The 18,324-nt window shown below is 51.5% G+C and overlaps 1 protein-coding gene across 10 annotated transcripts in view; it reads left to right on the forward strand.

Moving 5' to 3' along the window:
* Positions 1 to 18,324, forward strand: part of kug (FAT atypical cadherin kugelei) — a 424,350-nt gene that overhangs the window by 142,438 nt on the left and 263,588 nt on the right. For 9 of the 10 annotated variants that reach the window (XM_076371210.1, XM_076371212.1, XM_076371216.1 and 6 more), the window contains one exon: positions 724 to 3,437. In XM_076371210.1, the coding sequence (XP_076227325.1) occupies positions 724 to 3,437 (2,714 nt within the window). The remainder of the gene's footprint in view (positions 1 to 723; positions 3,438 to 18,324) is intronic. The other variant, XM_076371219.1, reaches the window with a different exon arrangement.

Below are 18,324 nucleotides of genomic sequence, written 5' to 3' on the forward strand. Positions count from 1 at the left end.
CATTTGTCTTGTCGAATGGTCAGTTGCAAATGAATTTCTTGCACAAGAAACGTCTACGGTTCAGAAATTCTCCGAATGTTTCGGATTCTTTCGTGTAAACGGCCGTTCATTCGGCACGCCCTCGCAGAGCAGTCGCTTGTTTGAATTTATTGTTGAGGAGTAAATTGTCCGTGAACGAGAATGCAGTACACGGGTACCGTGAACGGGCGATTGTAATATAGTAAACACAACGAAGAAAATATTTGAAACACAAGTTGCTTCGAAAGGGAATGCTCGTAGTTCAAACGATTATTCAATGAAACGCGATCGCGAATATAAAACATATCTACAGTTTTCACCGGGCGAATACTTATGGGATACGGGCACGCACGTTTATACATTATTCTTGCATGCTTCACATTCAACAAAGATACCAAGAAAATTTCCATTCCGAACAGGGCTGACTAAAATCTAAAGAAAAATTGCTCCGAGCTCCGTACAGTCAGTTAGGTAATAATCAAGCAGAGAAATATATTTTCGGAATGCGGGCATGAACGTTTATAAACCTTCTAAGAATGTTCCAATGCAATTTCACTTTCAACAAAGATACTAGAAAAATTCCAACTTCGAACGCGTGCGAAGCTGACTAAACGTAGAAGAAAATAACTGTATACGTTGAGCAATCGTCCAGATAATATAAAACCGAAAAGAAACGAAAGAAAAGCACAATGTCTGTTCTCTCAGGTACTCCGAGAAAGCGATCCACGAGCTAGTGGTCCTAGCTAAGGACCGTGGAGCGCAGTTCCGCGGCGGAGGTAGCAGCAGGCCGAGCACAGCGAAAGTGACGATCAGAGTGCGTCAGGTGAACCTGCACACGCCCGAAATCTACGTGCACCATCTGCCGGACATCGTGGAACATTCGAACGCTGATATCTACGCGATCGTGCGAGTGGTAGACCAGGACGAAGGTGTTCACGGTAAGATCGCCAGCTTGGACATCGTGGGCGGTGACCCGGCCGGTCACTTCAGAGTGCGACCGGCCGGCAGACAGCACTCGGGCGAGTATAACATCGAAGTGTTGCACCTCCTGGACCGAGAAACCGCGGTGCAAGGGTACAACCTGACGCTGCGCGCGATGGACAGAGGCGTGCCGCAAAAGTTCAGCTACAAGTTCGTGCCGGTGCACCTGGCGGACTTGAACGACAACGCGCCGGTGTTCAGCCGGGAGATCTACGAGGTGAAGGTTCCAGAGACGGCTCCCGTGAACACGCCGGTGATGAGGCTGAAGGTGACCGACGCGGACGAGGGCAGGAACGCTCTGGTATTCCTCGAGATCGTGGGCGGCAACGAGGGCGGCGAGTTCTACGTGAACGCGGAGACAGGGATGCTGTACACCGCGGTAGCCCTGGACGCCGAGAAGAAGGCGTTCTACACGCTGACGGTGTCCGCGGTGGACCAGGGGAACGCCGGGACGAGGAAGCAGTCGTCGGCCAAGGTGAAGATCAACGTGGTCGACACGAACGACAACGACCCGACGTTCGAGCAGTCCGAGATGGAGGTTTGGATCGACGAGAACGAGCCGGCCGGCACCTCGGTGGTCAAGATCACCGCGAAGGATCGTGACTCCGGCGAGAACGCTTACATCTCGTACAGCATCGACAATATTCAGAAGGTGCCGTTCGAGATCGACCATTTCTCCGGCGTCGTGAGGACCAAACAGGTGCTCGACTACGAGACCATGAAGAGGGAGTACCTGCTGCACGTGCGGGTCAGCGACTGGGGGCTGCCCTACCGGCGACAGGCCGAGATGCAGCTTCACGTGAAAGTGCGGGACGTGAACGACAACCGGCCGCAGTTCGAGAGGATCGATTGCACCGGCCACGTGCCGCGGTACGTGGCCATCGGCTCGGAAGTGATCACCGTGTCGGCGATCGACTTCGACGTGGGCAACATCATCAGCTACCGCATCGTCTCCGGTAACGAGGACGGCTGCTTCGCCCTGGACTCGGCGAGCGGCATCTTATCCGTCGCCTGCGATCTCTCCGACGTGAAGTCCGCGGAGAGGACGGTGAACGTCACCGCCACCGACGGCACACACTTCGCCGACGTGAACCCCGTGCACATGCACCTGGTGAACGCGAAGAGGAACCTCGGCTCGCAGGGGAGGATCCTGTCGGACCAGGGCGGCGCGTTCGAGTGCCGCGACACGGGGGTCGCCAGGAGGTTAACCGAGGCGATCGCCGCCGCGGAGAGGAACAATATGCCCTCCAAAGACGACGAGTACACCTTGACGCCCAGCAGATACGGCGAGAACATGCACACGCCGGAGTTCATCGACTTCCCCAGCGAAATTAAGGCGAACGAGTCCGTGAAGGTCGGCACCACGCTGGTCAGAATACGAGCGAGGGACAGGGATCTGGACTACAACGGGAAGCTGGTGTTTTGTATATCCAGCGGCGACCGGGACTCCGTGTTCGGCGTTGATCCCGACACCGGCGATCTGAACGTGATGGGCTACCTGGACAGGGAACGCGAGAGCGAGTATTTCCTGAACATCAGCGTCTACGACCTGGGCAAGCCGCAGAAGTCCAGCTCCAGGATGCTACCGGTGACGATCTTAGATGTGAACGATAACGCGCCGAAGTTCGAGAAGTCTCTAGCCAGCTTCAGGATCTCGGAGACCGCGCTGAACGGGACCAACGTCTGGCGCGCGAACGCCACCGACGCGGATCTCGGCGAGAACGCGCGTGTCACTTACTCTTTAGTGACCGAGACCAACGACTTCCGAGTGGACCCCGTGACCGGCGTGCTCAGCGTATTCGGCAGGCTGGACAGGGAGCGGCAGGAGCTGTACGAGCTGAGGATACGGGCGCAAGATAACGGCGGCAAGGGCACCGACATGCCGCCATTGTACTCGGACGCTTTGGTCAGGGTGACGGTGGACGATGTCAACGACAACGCGCCCACGTTCGCGTTGTCCAGCTACACGGTGAAGATCCGCGAGGACGTGCCGATCTGGACGGTCGTGGCGGTCGTGGACGCGACCGACCCCGACGAAGCCGCCGGAGGGGACATCGAGTACTTCCTGTCCGACGCCATGGAGAGCGAGGGATATTTCAAAGTCGATAAAGTGTCCGGCACGATCAGGACCACCCAGAGTTTGGACTTCGAGGAGCGCCAGGTGCACACTCTGACGATAGTGGCGAAGGACCGCGGCGAGCCGTCCCTGTCCACCGAAACTATGGTCATTATCGAGATCGTGGACGTGAACGAGAACATGCATCCCCCAGTTTTCGATGATTTCGTCGTCTCCGCGAGTGTGTTCGAGAACCAACCCGTCGGCACGCTGGTGACGACCGTTCGTGCGAAGGACGCGGACCCTCTGGGCGGAGACTCCAGGATTGGATACACCATCAGGAGCGGCGACGGGATCGGGATCTTCAACATCGATAACGAAGGTGAGTCCTGTTTGTTATCTTATGGTTTTCAGATAATTGTCATTCTTTCCGTTTTTTGATCTTTAACTACCGAGCAGATTGACTTTAAGTTCCTTGTAGAAAGTTCACGGGTGCGTCTATTGAGATTTCAATCGAGCAATTCGGTTTGCGTATTACTGAGTCGGTTTGTTTAATGATTTTTTAGAGAAGCATTTGTTAGCTTTTCAGTAAGTGTGAAAAGAAATTAGGAACGAGTCATTTTGTCTGGTAGTTTTAGTGTTAACGACTCAGCATGTAGTTGCATCGTGGCTAACTCGTGGAAAATCGTTGAAGCGGAACGAAAGAATTTTGTTGTAGAAAACTTTGATAATTTATGTTTCTGATATTTCTTTGATATTTTTATCTCCGTACGAGAAGCAATTCATAATGTGCCCGTCAGACGCTACCGGGTTGTTCAGAGTAAATCGATGAGCGTATTATCTTCATTGCTTTAACTTGATTTACTGCGTATCAGCGAGGTTCGAATTCATTTATATTTACCCGTCGCCGATGATAGAATATTATCGACCTTGCGAAAATCCTGTCAGATCTCCAAACAAGCCGTGGATTATATTTCGCGATAAAAAGGAGTAGGTGAACGCCGACAACCGGTGTACGATACGTCAATATTTAATTTCCCGCGAGATCTCGATTAAACCGATGCAAAAACCCAGATGCATCTGCGCAATGATGCGAGGCGGAACAAGATCGAACAGCATTCGACGGCAGCCACTTTGCGGGATTATAAATCGGCTGTAGCAGATTGAATGCGGTATTCGTAACTGTTTGACCGTGAAATAGAAAGAACGTCGATGAAAACTCTCGGTTATCGTGCCGCGGATCGAATCGATGCGTTCTCTTTACGTTGATCCGGCGCGAGTCGTGCCCGCCGCCATCGATGTCTCCTCGCAACGGCGTATCGCCTCGTCAACGTCAATCCTTTCGCCGAAAAGCATCGAATCTCGGCTCGCCGAGCGCATCGTCTCGCGCGTTTCTTGTTCGTTAACGAGGGATTTGAATTTTAAACCCGAGGAGAATCAATCGACGCGCCGATGTGAATGTTTATTTAAATCTCGGCCGTCTTTTGACGAGCATCGACCGCATTAAACATCCGGCTGCTGAACCCGCAATTTGCATGCTAACCTTTTTACCGGCAAGTTTTTGCGCGGACCGTGCTGCTGCGGCTCGCAATTTAAATTCATCTCGACCCGACTTCAACATTTCTCGCGCGAGCAGTGTCCATCGCGAATATTCCGCGGAATAGGAGCGTTAGAAACACACTGTTCTGAAATTCTAGATATTTCACGTGTCTCTGCATCTTTATATCCGGGCTAGAAATACCCGGAGAATCTACCGATACTCATCGAACCGAAAACTTCTTCATCCATGAGTCACGCTTTAATTACTTTATCCATACGTTATCAACGTTTAATAAACAAGCCGCGTTTCAACCCTTGTCCAGCTGATTCCCAGTGATTCTCGACTCGCGATTCGAACATGATAAAGGATTGATTCGCCCCGAGTCACGGGCACGTCGACAAGAAGTAATTTCAAGCCAATTGCATTTCCCTTGCGAGGGAAAACAGGCCGGGCAAAGTAGAACAAGCGTGATTCCAGTGAACCGTCCCTTTCGATCTCCACCGGAAGGAGAATCGAGCGTAACAATACTCTGAAATCGTTCGGGTCCGTGATCCCGGCTTCGATTCATTCTTCCCCGACTGCGGCCGGCTGAAAGAGAGGGAAAATAGAGGAAGAGAACCGACCGTGGGTCCGCGAGACGCGTCCTTTTTCCGCTTTGGTGGCTGCACTGTTCCGCTTCTTTCCGGTCGCCGGCGATGATCGATCGAAGGGAGCGGGGGGGAAAAAATACACGAGACCGATTCACCCTTTACATCCGACTGGCGGACCGATGCTCCGTGGCACCGGTCCAAAACGAAGTTACAGCGTCGCGGCCCATTAAATACCGACGCGGCGGGTTTAATTGAATTATGGGACTCCCGAGGATTCTCCTCTTTTTTCCCGGAGCTCGCGGCCGCGGATTAAATTCCGCCCGCAAGTATCCTTTCGCGGCGAGAACCGCACGAGAAATCGCGCGTCACCCCGTTTAATGATCGCCCCGTTCGTCCGGGAGGATCCGAATCGATTAACTTGCTAATCGGGAAGACCGGTTGGCTTGTCGCTGCTATTCGACGCTGCGTTTCCCGTCATTGCATTTATATTTGGAAAGTTGGAGTGAAAATTACGAAGTTTCGCTATGAAAGGGAATCAGTTTTAATGAAGCGTGTAGCCAGCTTCATCGCCGGACGAATGAAAGAGTTTAATCATTCTGATTCTCGGCAGACGCGAAATAATGACGAGTGAAAATATAGAGGTAACAATGTCTCGTTAATAATCGCGTTAAAGCAGGAATCCAACCCGAATTCCCTTCGTATTGTTTCTACCCGGCGAGCACGATCTCGTTAATTCTCAGATTCCTCGGGGAAGATTCTTTCCTCGAATTCGTTTCTTCGAGGCACTGCAACTAAAGATTCCTCGTGGAGATTCGTAGTTACATAAGTCTATGTGTAACACGCACCGTTCGTGCGGAGCGTAATACGTGCCAGGCACGGTCGCTATATCGATCTACCGCGAAGTAAAAATAATACATTGTCAGTGGTATGCATATTCAGCCGGCGTAAATATTCATAAGTCGCCGGTGTATTGCCTTGGTGTTTGAGGCACGACCGCCGGTTATCGTCGTTTGCGATTCTACGACGCGACGGATCCACGGTTACGTGTAGCCGGTGTTCGCCGTCCTGTAGCCGGAATCGCTCGCTCGCAATTTCAGCAACTGCTCGAACCGAAATTCGCCGAGCATTATTTAACGTACAATCTGGTGGTCGTGTTACGTCGTTCCTTTTTCAAAAATACAAACACCGCGACTAGGGGGATACGCGTAAAGGAGGAGCGCTCTGTTTGCCGGCCGGTGTAACGATGAACAGTTAACCGTTTTAATCGACGAAATTTATACCCAAATAAAATCTGCCATCGGACGGGCACGGTCCGTCGACGAAATCAATTTCGTTCAATCCAAACTCGTTCTCGATTCGCCTGGCCCGATTCGTTCAAAGAGATGCGAGCAGAAAGCGCGATGGACGGGGCCGGGGGCGGGGCGCGCGGCGGTTGCTCGTTAGCGGTTCACATTCGTCGGTTCGTTGGAGGCAAACGACGTCGCCGGGCGATCGACTAAATTTCCTATGACGCGGTTTACCCGTTCACCGCCACCAGGAAAATACGGTTAAGCTCTGATCGCCATAGAAAACTGCCACACCTAGTTTGCAGGGGTGCGGGTCGAGCCGGGTCGGGCCGGCGCGACACGTTTTCCGGTAAACGAGCCAACGCGTTGCGCTCCGCGCGGCGCTGTCCACTTTGTTGCCCGTGGGTGTCGTGGCAAGCGTTAGTCCATTAATAAGGCGACCCATATACGTATGCATATGCATACCCGCGGACCTTGCGGACACATAGCTAAGCGACACGTCCGTATAACACCGGGCCAACCCGAAAACACGCTCAGAGTTGTTCGTCAGACGAACGAAGAACAGTTCGGCTGATGTATTCAGCTTGACGCGCGAACGCTCGTGCGTGCTGATGAATATTTAGGATTCAAGGATAAAAATTCCTACAAGACTATTCGCTCATAATGTAAGGATTTAATTGATCAATCACTCATCACCGACCGCCCTTTCTTTCTTTTTGTCTCGTTCGTTCAAAAACATTGCAAAACGAACATGCACGCGACACGTCGCACATTTTCTTATAGTAATTACTTCGTCATTGAACAACATTTGCAATCGATTCCTCGGGGAAGTTTGTCCTTATCTAAATTGCTAAACGGTCCATTGTAGGAAAGAATGAGTTAAGGAGAAATTCCCTTGACCACAGTAACGCCGACTTCGGTCGCTTGGATCCTGCTTTTTAATTCATCCCACAGCCCTTATTTATAGTTCAAACTGTTAAATATTCCGCCTCCAGCGCCGACAGTTAATATTCCATCTGCACTTTATCGGAACCAACCACAAGAATCGCGTACAGACCTTCCAGCGAATTATCATCGAACCGATTCTCGTGTCGTCATTTATTCATGCAGCAGCTTCCCACGTATCCTTGTAATTTAAAACAGACGCATCGATATCCGGAAACGGTTGACCTCTGCACCGTTCGACGGGGTATCGGGAGAACGACTCGTTCTCCTTTTTCGCGGCGCGTTAGTCGTAGAGAAGCTAGGAGTCGTAAGGTCCGCCACGTTCCGCAGGCCTCGCGATAACGCCGGTGATCCATTACGTAAGGCATTCGAAGAATTTCCGCGAACAATCGGGCCGGAACGTACGGCTAACCAGGGAGGAGAGGACAGTTGATTCCCGATTAAAAGGCCTGCGGTTTCTCGCGTCGCGATTCGCGTAATTTCTCGTTAACGAGCGCGACAACCGGGACTCCGACGAATTAATTAAAATCCGGCCGGTAGCAATTATCGGAATCGTCGATGCCCCGTCCGCGAGGGGCACCGACGACGGCCGGCGAACGGGGAACGGGTTGTCCCGCGAGTTCCGAAGGACCGGGGACAGAGCGGGCCCCAACCCACCGGCGTCGACACGGCGAAAATCCAATTTAGCCCGACGAGTGCCGTATGAGCACCGATATATTCGTAGCAGCTCGTGAATTATACCGGGTATAACGATCGCGCGCGCCCGCTCTAAATTACCTCTATCGACAAACGCGATGTTTTTATTCCCCTCGAAAGTCGTTTCGTCCGGTCCCCACCGCGCCCAGGCCGGCCTGGCCCGGCCCGAACCCGCGTTCTCGCAATATTGGACGATAGTATCGATCTCGTGGCGAAGACGAACGGCTTACGCAACGACTGATATTTTATTTACGTCCCTGATACCTTTTTCTCCCTCCCCCCACAGTTATATTTCCTGGGATACAAGCATGCGCGCGAACGGGAACGGACTCGCGGACGATTTAAATTTAAATTGAAAATTTCACTTGTTTGCCTTTCGCGAGGGGAGCGTCGCTTCTTTTCGTTTGATCGCGAGTGTTTCGTTGCGAGCAACGAATAATTGTTCCTCAGCCGGTGGAAAGTTCCGAGGAAAGTTCGTTTTCATATTCTTACGGAAGCGTGCCACGGGAGATTCGTTACACGGCTTCAATGAGGGTTTAAGGCTGGCAGTTAAGATACTTTCCTTGCTGCCTCCGGTGAACTCTTGAGGAGGTCCGCTCGCGGCGGGGATTTTTCCTTTAATTCGCTTCTCGTTACTTTCCCGCGTTACTGTGAAGACGGACGACGGTCGTCGATGGGGCCGCGCGTCAAAGACGATCCCAACTTCCAATGTTCTTTTCAGCGTCCCTCCTCGACCAACGCCATCCGCTGCAGCCCGCTATTGTGCCGCTGGAATTTCTGGTATTGTCAGCGAAGTTTCACCCGGCTTTCTTTCCACAGTCAGGTGGGAAGAACAATCGCGGCGACTTTTTGCTCGGTACAGTTTCCTTCCCCCTCCCCCCTTCGCCTCTTTGATTCCCGAGCCAAGCGACGTACGCGCGCGCCGCCTGTCTTTTACGAGCGGCACGGCTGCGTAAGCAGCGAAAGAGGGAAACGTGTGAATGGGCGCTTTAGAAATGGCAACTGCTAACGACCATCGGTGAAAATCTTCCGGGCGTGCGATGGATCGAGAATGTTTATCGCGACACGTACCGCGATGTCTCCGGGCACCCGAAGCGTTTGCCCTATTTCCTGCGTCTTTCTATCGGTATCCTTTCTTCTGCAACGGTTATTTCAAAACGGTTAATTAAACCTCTGATCTCGAAGATTTTTCCCGGTCGTATCGCTCGAAGCTATTTCAATAGAAGAAACACATTCGTATATAAATAAATCGATTCTTACTCATCACACACACACACACACACACACACACACAGATATTATGATATATTTAACGACAAAATTTAAATATCTCCGCTCCGAAATATCTCCCTCCGACCGAAAGGGTTAATCTCCCGAATATTAAATTTACCGCTTCAAGTATTAACGCTGAAACAAGCGGATTTCTCGAGTGGGTTAATAATTTTCCTCGCGTAGGAGATTAAAGGCAAATGTTTATTCCCGCTTACATCTTCGAAATTAATATTAAGAAATTCCGGAGGCTCGTTTCTCTTCGTTCTTAATATCGATCGAAGAAATCGACGATCCCCGCGCAGGAATTCCCGGGGCCGGGCTTGCGGGGCAATCGTCGGTTGACACGCGGCGAGTTAGGGCCAGTAAAAAGTTTGGGGGGCGTATGCTAAACGAGCGAAATTCGGACGACCGCGATACCGCGGCATTCGGCCGGCTGATGTGTGCGTCGACTGGTTATGAACCGCTGTTTAAATATTGCGCTAGAATTAACAGGGGCGTGTCGGGCCTTAACGAGCCGGGCGAAACCGGGCCGCGCTGCGGTACTTACGCCGAACAATATACCGGCGAACTTGAAAGGCTACGTGTCGTCATAAGTAATTACGGGAATGTTTACTCGAAGCGCGATTGTTATCGCCACGCGATCGAAGTTCCCCGCTCGGCGCGTCGCGGCGTGGCGCGCGCGCGCTGAATATTCGGGGGAAGTTCGGCAATTTGCGCAACTGACTTCTGAAATTTTGCTAATTTTCCCCGCTCGCAAATAGAACTAATCGCGGACCCGGATAGAACGCTTCCCTTCGTCCGCGTTTCCGGGAGGGGAGGAGATAAGATTGTCTCCTCCTTTCTGGCACGCTAATGTGCGAGCGCCGGGACTATCTTACTGCCGGGCCAGGTATGTACGAACGTATTCGACTTTACGGCACGGCTGGAACTCTAATCTTGTCTCCTCGGCGCAGAAATTCTCCGCGGTCGGTGTAATAACGAGGAATCAATATTTTCTGCTGTTTATCAGCGGTGCTCGCGTTTAGGCTGCCGCGCTGCGGTTTCTGTGCGGTGTATTTTGGAGAGTGGGCGGAGTGACGGAGATGAAGTGGGAGATGGTTTCTGTATTCTAGAATTCATACTGTAGTGTATTCTGATTTAATTAATACACTCGAATGTTTTTCCACCGCGTATATTCATTATTCTATAATGAAATACTGATTAAATTATTGATTCTGTTGGTTAAAAATAATATAATTACATTATACACAATATGATATTGATTATTCGATTGTATAATTTTGCCACGTGAAAACAAATAGTGGCTTCTAGTCGCCAGTAGAGTGCAAGGGATCAATCATCGTGAAATTTTCTTTAAATAGTGTGTAGCGGGTGTACAACTCGTGTGAATACCTTAAGATCTACAGTCACGCAACCTTTAATGCGCTATTTATCAGTATTTCAGATGTTTGATTACTAATATCAGCTATCGGCATGCAATCAGTATGCAAGTATTAGCGAGCAGCCGAACATAGAAAAATGGGTCACAGGAGAACGAGCGAAACGGTAAACTGAAACGCGAGTTACGTTGCAACGTATTCCCTCGAACGTGTGTTCCTCTTTACAGGCGGCGAGCACGCTAGAAAAGGGAACTCGAAATTGCCGGTCGTTGATAGGATCGTCTAGTAAAAGCGAGCGTTATCGTCGCGGAACAGGGAGCCGCCAGAATCGAAAGGTACAAAGGGAACTTCTTTCTCGAGTCCATAAACTTAATTATTTACGGAGAGCGGCGCGGAACCGTAGAGCGGCGGAGGATCGGAAGAGAAAACATCCCGGGACGCTTCCGTTACATTTTTCCGGGTTTCGGTAACATCAAAGCCGGCGGCAGGAATTATTTCGTTTCGTTTCGTCCAGTTTAATTTCATTTGTATAATATCCCGCGCGGTCCTGAAGTGCGCGGGATTCCAGGAAAAGACTGCCCCCCGACTTCCGATTCCGAGGGCTGCACAACTGACGAACTCAATTTTCATTTCTGCAAATGAGACGTTTAACGAGATCATTTGCCAACGATACTGGCGTATTCAGGATTCTCTTTGATAATCTCGCGTCGTCCGTCGACCCTGCGGTTCCCGTTTTAAAGCCCCGGCCGAAAGACACTCGAACTCTCGACTCAATTAATTATCCCATTTTACGGCGACCATTCTTTGACAGCGTGACAGGCGATTCGTATATAGACGAGGTGTTTAAAAGTCACTGCTGTTACGCGTCAATTACTCCTCATCTGAAATTTACCGCGGCGGCCGACGTCGCGCGCCGTTGATTCGGCTCCCCGTTCCAACGGATCCCCGCCGGCCGGCCGTTGCGTCAGAGCGTCGGCAAAAATACGGCGAACGATAATCCGCGTTCGCATTTCAGAGCGAGCGGACGGAATTCCTCGCAGCGCCATAAGCGGCACCGGGGCAATAACGTTCGTCACATTCGGCATATAATTACAAGTCACGTAACGCAGCCAACAAGATGCCGGGCGAGGATTGTCACGCTGTAAAACACGCTCGCGACGGGCCGCGTTCACGCGTGCCCCGCGTACGAATCCCCGTCATGAATCCTTAATGCCGGCGACGGAACCCGCCCCGTATCGTTCCGCGCCGCGTCATTAAGTGCCGCGTCTCCGCAAATTACACGGGGGCGCAGCCACCCCGCCGAGTGCCGAACGCGCGCCGGATAAACCATGGGGCCACCCGAAATCAGCGCCAGCGTCGCGTGTAATTATCGCGTTTCGAACGTTAACGCGCGTGGAAATCAGCTCGGCCGGATAATTCCCGGGTTTAATAAGAGGGTTCGAGCGATGGGCAAATTGCGGCTTCGGGGATAGACTTCAAACAAGATAATGCTCAGCGATTTTCTGCCCGTGGCGTACGTCCGTGCAAGAGTACTGTCGCGAGAACGCGTTTCTCCTGACATTTTATTCCTTCTGTTGTTCGTGGTAAACTTACGCTTAATACGAGCTTTTACAATACGACAGAGATGCAGGGAAGAGTTTTTAAGTATAATGATTCTTGTACAATGCGGTGTATAATTAAATGTTTTATTATCTTCATTCTTCGACTACGAGTGTACGGTCCCACGTCTCTCGTAGATCTATCAGTATACAAGAATCGCGCACATTTACGAGCAACCAGATTTCTTTGGTATAACTCATGTTATTGCAGTGCTGTGCAAATACAGCGGCGCGGAATCTAATAGCGCTGAGCCGAAGCGTACCGTAATCGAAGGATTAATAGGTGAAACACAGGAAATCTTGACGTGACCACAGCCATAGGAAACATTTTAGTTTTATCGTTCCCGTCGAATGGATCGAATTGATAGTTAATTAAACGACTCGAAAGGAGATCGAAGGTGAGGTTTCTTCGAACGGAGCAGGACTCTAGCGGAGACACGGCGCACGGCTGCGCCGCGCGTTGAAATCACTCGAACACACCGCGCATTAATTACGTTCGGCATTCTCTGGCGCGCGAACGAGGCGCGCTCCGCTTACCCTTGAATACAAATATCCAATATGAACGCGAGTTTCGAACGGCGGGACGTTTTGATGCGGTCTGCGTGGAGATCCATTGGCATATTCTTGCTCGGCCGTTCGTTCGCGAGGTTTCATTTTGCGTCGCGAAGATACGCGCCGAGGTTCCGACGCTAAAGAAATGGCGGAGAGTAACGTGCCAGTAATTACTCGCCCGCCGCGTTATTGCCATCCGCGCGCGGGCGCGTTTCGGATGGTTTGTTCCGTTTCCGAATGGATAGCGACGCGACGCCGCCCGTTCGTCCGCGGGAGAGACGCCGCGTTCCTGGCTTTGTCTAATGGCGCAACTATGAACGAAACGTTAACTCTGTGACAGATCAATTTGGGAGTTATTATTATTGCCCGCTCGGCCGGCCCCCGAGAGCTGGAATATTTAATTTCGCAGTACCTGGCCAGACAAGCCAATTGTCTGTTAACTGCAGCTTCCTTTGTGTGCCGTTTCCCGCGTCGAGTGTTCCGGACGATGAAGTGCAATTTACTCGGCGCATATAAAGGAATGCCTTCACTTCCGTTCTCAAAGCAGTACTCGGTTTTCATTTGATTCCGGCCCGAAAATAGTACGGCTTAGCCGCCGCTGCGCCGTTCGGGATGGATCGCGTTTGTTTCTCGCGATTCGTTTGTGGGGAACCTCTTCCCGACGGACCGACGGTAAATTGATAACGATCGAGCCCGGCGTAACTCGCCGCGCGCTCCCTTCTCTCCTTGATCTAACAAAGTTCCAAGCTGCTGCTCCCGTCCCGAGGACACGGCTTTCTCGCGAAACCGAGAGTCAGGGCTGAAGCGAGCGCCGCGAAGTTTTTTAATAAGTCCGCGGGAAATGAAGTTCACTCGACGGCCGTCGACGGCCGGTGAGGTGTAAATTTCATAATCGATTAAACATCTTGCCGTGAATTATTCCGCGCACGCGGATCCGCCAGACAAAGCGCCGCTGGAAGACAAAGGGCGCCGGGTATATCTCTAATGAAAGACGTAAAGGAACGTCGCGGGACGGGGTTAAAGCGTTCGTAATGGACTGTCTTCTCGAATGAAAGGAAAAAGAGCTGACGAAGCGCGTCAGTCTGAGAGGCGCTCGGATTATCCGACAGCGCTCGCAGTCGTACGTAAATAATACGTTTGTACATAGTTATTAGAAGGCGAGCCAACAGAAACGAGGTGAAGTGGGTATCGCTATTATCATTTTCCGAGACAATTGTCCTTTAGACGCGGTATTGTAGACGGATTCCGTTCATTAATGTCTCTCGGTCTGTACGCGAGTCGAGTGAGAATTCGCAATAATCGGCTCTTAATATCTCCGCGAATGACTCGAGAACAATTCGATTTCCCACGGGAGACCTAACACTTCCCGCGAACCACTATCTCAACGTCCAGAAGAACACTCCGCGACGTATCCCTTCCGTCGCCGAAATTTATCGCGTTCGTGTATCGTTTATCAGGCGCGAGCGGCGCCGCAACGCGTAATGCATCGATAGGTCGATACCATTAATTGTCCGAAAGAGTCGTCCCGTATTTTACCGGACCAGGAAGGGATCAGTGTTGCCTCTTTCGCTAACGCGTTGTCTGCTACGAGATTAAAGTTATTCGAGTATTCCGCTTAACCCGTTACACTTTCGATCGATCAAACGAAAAGAAACAATGAATGCGTTCCTTCAATTTTATTTTTAAATATTAATGAATTGGTATTATATCCAAACTGTCGCAATGATAAAAGCGATTAATCGATTCTCGAAGAGTGCCACAGTCACGTAGGAACTCGAATGTGCCAAGAGGAGCGTTACAAATAGTGATGTCACGGCAGAAGTGACCTGGCAACGCAAAGGGTTAACCGATCGGCCGTGTTCCTCGATCGTTAGCGAGCGCGCCGAAGGGAGAAGCCGGGGCTGCGGTTCTCGGGGCGATCGGCAAGGCGAGCCCTCGAAACGGACCGCTATAAGCCGCGATTCGATATACTTAGGGCTCGTGTAGGGAAATAAATCGCCGGTCTTTTCAGCGGGTTCGGCCGCCGCGCCGGTACATGTTCCAGGAAACGAGAACTCGGCACTTACGTGCTCGTAATGCGGCGGATAAGGGTGAGGAGAGCATGACCGGTATGCGCTTCTTCGTGAATCTAATCCCCGAAGCGGTGAAACGACGCCCACGCGAGCGAGCCCCGCCGCTGCATCGAGATTTTCTCGCGAACGCCGTGCTCTCGCCGCTCGCGAACGAGATGGAACGGGAAAAGAGGAACGGCGAGAGACAGACGGACGGAGAGAGGAGGGAAAAGACCACTGTATACCGGTTTTCGAGGAGGCTGAGGCCGGGGGCGGCGGAAGTGACGTCACATAGGGGGCCACACGCGCATATCGCGTTCTGCAGCCTCTCTAAAGACAATGACCCGTCCTAGCCTCTTCTCGCCCCTCCGCGTCGCCTGCGTGTTGCGTTCGACGAAAGCTACTCGAGCTTGTAACGGGAAGTCTTCCGGACAGCATGGCGGAATTATTGAAGCTTCGGTGCCGATAGAATTCGCTGTGCAACGAACGCAGCGAGGTGGTTAGAAAGTTCGGAGACGTATTGGAAACATTCGAGGATTCTTCGAGAGTTAACCTCTCGAGTTAGCTTGTCAGATTTATTTAAATCACGTTATAAATCGTCTCGTAGTAAAACAGATTTATTAACTCTAGAGGCACTGAAATAAGTTCTGAAGCGCTTGATGATTATTTAAAGAAATTTCGGAAGAAGGAAGGAACCCACGTTCGATACCAAGAAACAACATTCGCGTCGAATCCAGTACGAAATCCGGTTCGACGTTACACGACAAATATTTCAATTGAATTCACCCGGTCCGCCGATGGGAAATTGATAACCGGAACAGGAAGAAATGTATTCCGGATCGGGGATTTCCGATTGACCCGATAGTAATGAACGACTCTCGCGGCAGACCGAGGAACGAGATACGGGATTTCGGATCCCGCGACGAGAGACAGAGACGCGTGGGTATTATAAGAAACAGCGGATGCGTGGATGCATGCATCGCGGGATCGGCTGCGCGGAAAGAGGCACGGTTCGATGGAAATTATACGGTCCAGTGGCCACGGGCCGACGGCGGTATCCCGTGCTCTCTTCGTTGCTTATCACTTCGGCTCGATAACCGGCGAACCGTGGAAAAATCTTCCTGTCTGATTCGAAACCATCAATTTTCACTTGGCGCGCGAGCCCGTGCCCATATTGGCAGCGGCCGCAAAAAAATCTGGACCGCGCCGGTGGAAAATACGCGCGGTCGAAAATGGATTCTCCGGCGATCCACTGTGGGAAATCGACGGACGTTGATTACTCTGTACGAATCGGGATTAAGCGTCGACGCGACCGCCATTTCCGCGGTATCTTCCGTCGGAAAATTAACTTCCAAATTTCTTGCGGTTGGCTCCGCCGGGATATTCCGTCGATCGGAAGAGGGACATCCAGCACAAATATTTTCGATCGGACGTTACACCCGCCCCGATATTTGCTTTCCCTTCTCGCGCCGCTCGTAACCTCGTTTATTTTACGCTGAGCAGAACTGCAGAGAGAAATATTATATTCCGGATATTTTCTTGCGCGTCTTTATTTATTTCCCGTTACACGCCCTTCGACGAAGTTTCACGCTCCGTTCGCTTGTAACGTTTTTTCGCGTTCGCGCAGCTTTTAGAAGATTGAAATTTCCCGAGAAATCTTACGTTCGCGGGCGTTCTTATCCGTTACGAGCAATAGGAGATCCGGTATTATTGAAAATAATGACGGATTCAGACCGAAGTCAGACGTTTCTCGCGAGAGTGTCCTCGCAGTTACGTAACAGGCGGAGACTATTTGTCGATAACGTTGTACCGGTACTGCTCGTGCCCTTATCGAAGGGACAGAAGGTTCAGACGCAGCTGCACTCGAACCGGGCGACAACTTATTAAATCTCCTCCCGAGGAAAGTTCCTTTCGAAACAATTCTTATCGTCGCGTGTCGGCGGAATCCTATTTGTAAGGGCCGACGAGCACTCACCTTAATCTTCCCTCGCCGCGGCGAGCGAACCGGTATAAGACCAATTTGTAGACGGTTGACTTTCTACTTCCGTTACCAGATAACACAGCCGCTTTTGCTACGAACCGTACATTAACGAGACCGAGGAGCACCGGTTCCCGGGACCCGGTCACGCGTCGGGTCGTTAACGGGGGAAAACGGACACGTCGATCCCGAGTCCGCGTCGATCCTCCTCTCCGCGTCTTAATCATAAACGACCGTGAGAACCTGTTTGCACGTACCGGCGAAATTCACCGTATAAACAAAGATTCCGGCCGACGAGCACGATTCGTTCGAACGCGTTCGTGTCGTTGTTGCCTCGTACTTCGGCGAGCGCGACGTTATTAAAGCTCGCAACAGATATTAAGACAACGATTCGCCCCCATTAACCGCCGTGTGCGCGTCCAATTAAGTTATAAAGTTTTATGCGACCGTTCCGGAGTTAATCCGACGGGCGATCGACCGGTCGGAATCGATCCTCCGAAATTTCGGTGTCCCGGCCGCGATCCTTCGCGAACGGACGCTCGCCGATGTCCCGTCATTTCGGCGAGGCTTGTTCCGGATTGGTTTACGAGGCCGTCCAAGCTCGCGCGAACGGTGTACGTCTAACGATTAGTCGGCGGGACGATTAACCTAAATTCGCGGCGGACGCACCTGCTCGCGGCGCACGGTTAAGCCTCGGTCTTTTGCGGTTTAATGGTACGCGTCGTCTCGTAGGTGCGCGCGGCCGCGCGGCGTTCACTTGTTAACGTTTATCGGTCTCACCGGCGACGCTCGTAACCCGTAAGAACCCGGAAAATTCGGTTAACCCGTCGCTGGTGCATTCCCGGCCGAGCTCAGCCGGCATTATTCCGCCGTTGTTATCAATTCGAGAATTAATCTACCGGAATATTACGCGGCTCGCTGCGAATATCGGGACACGTACCGCTCTTCGAACGACTCCGGCCAGATCCGACGATATCGCTGACTCATTATCTCGGGACGTGTATTTGTTTCGAGCTCGGGGACTCGTGTAATCAGGATTGGATTTCAGATGCCGAGATTGCGTGGGCGGGCGCGCCGCGCGCGGGAGAGAGCTCCGCGATGTAGATGACAAATCTTATGAATGTTAATAATACTCTTCGCGTGTGCGGCTGGTAGGAAGAGATTCGGTGATGTAGGTCGCCGGAGACGTGTTCGTTCTTCTGCGATGGTAGATTGCGGATTTTATGCGTTTATAGTATTCTCCGGGCACGGGGGACAATCGCGAGAGTGGATACGCTCGCTATCGTGATAGCGGGACGGTTGTATTGAAGGAAATCGGCCTCTGTGGCGCTATTAACACTAGAACTGGCGACTGTTTAATATGATATATAATGCTTGTAAAA

This window comes from Nomia melanderi, chromosome 10 (genome assembly GCF_051020985.1).
Source record: "Nomia melanderi isolate GNS246 chromosome 10, iyNomMela1, whole genome shotgun sequence".
Lineage (NCBI taxonomy): Eukaryota > Metazoa > Arthropoda > Insecta > Hymenoptera > Halictidae > Nomia > Nomia melanderi.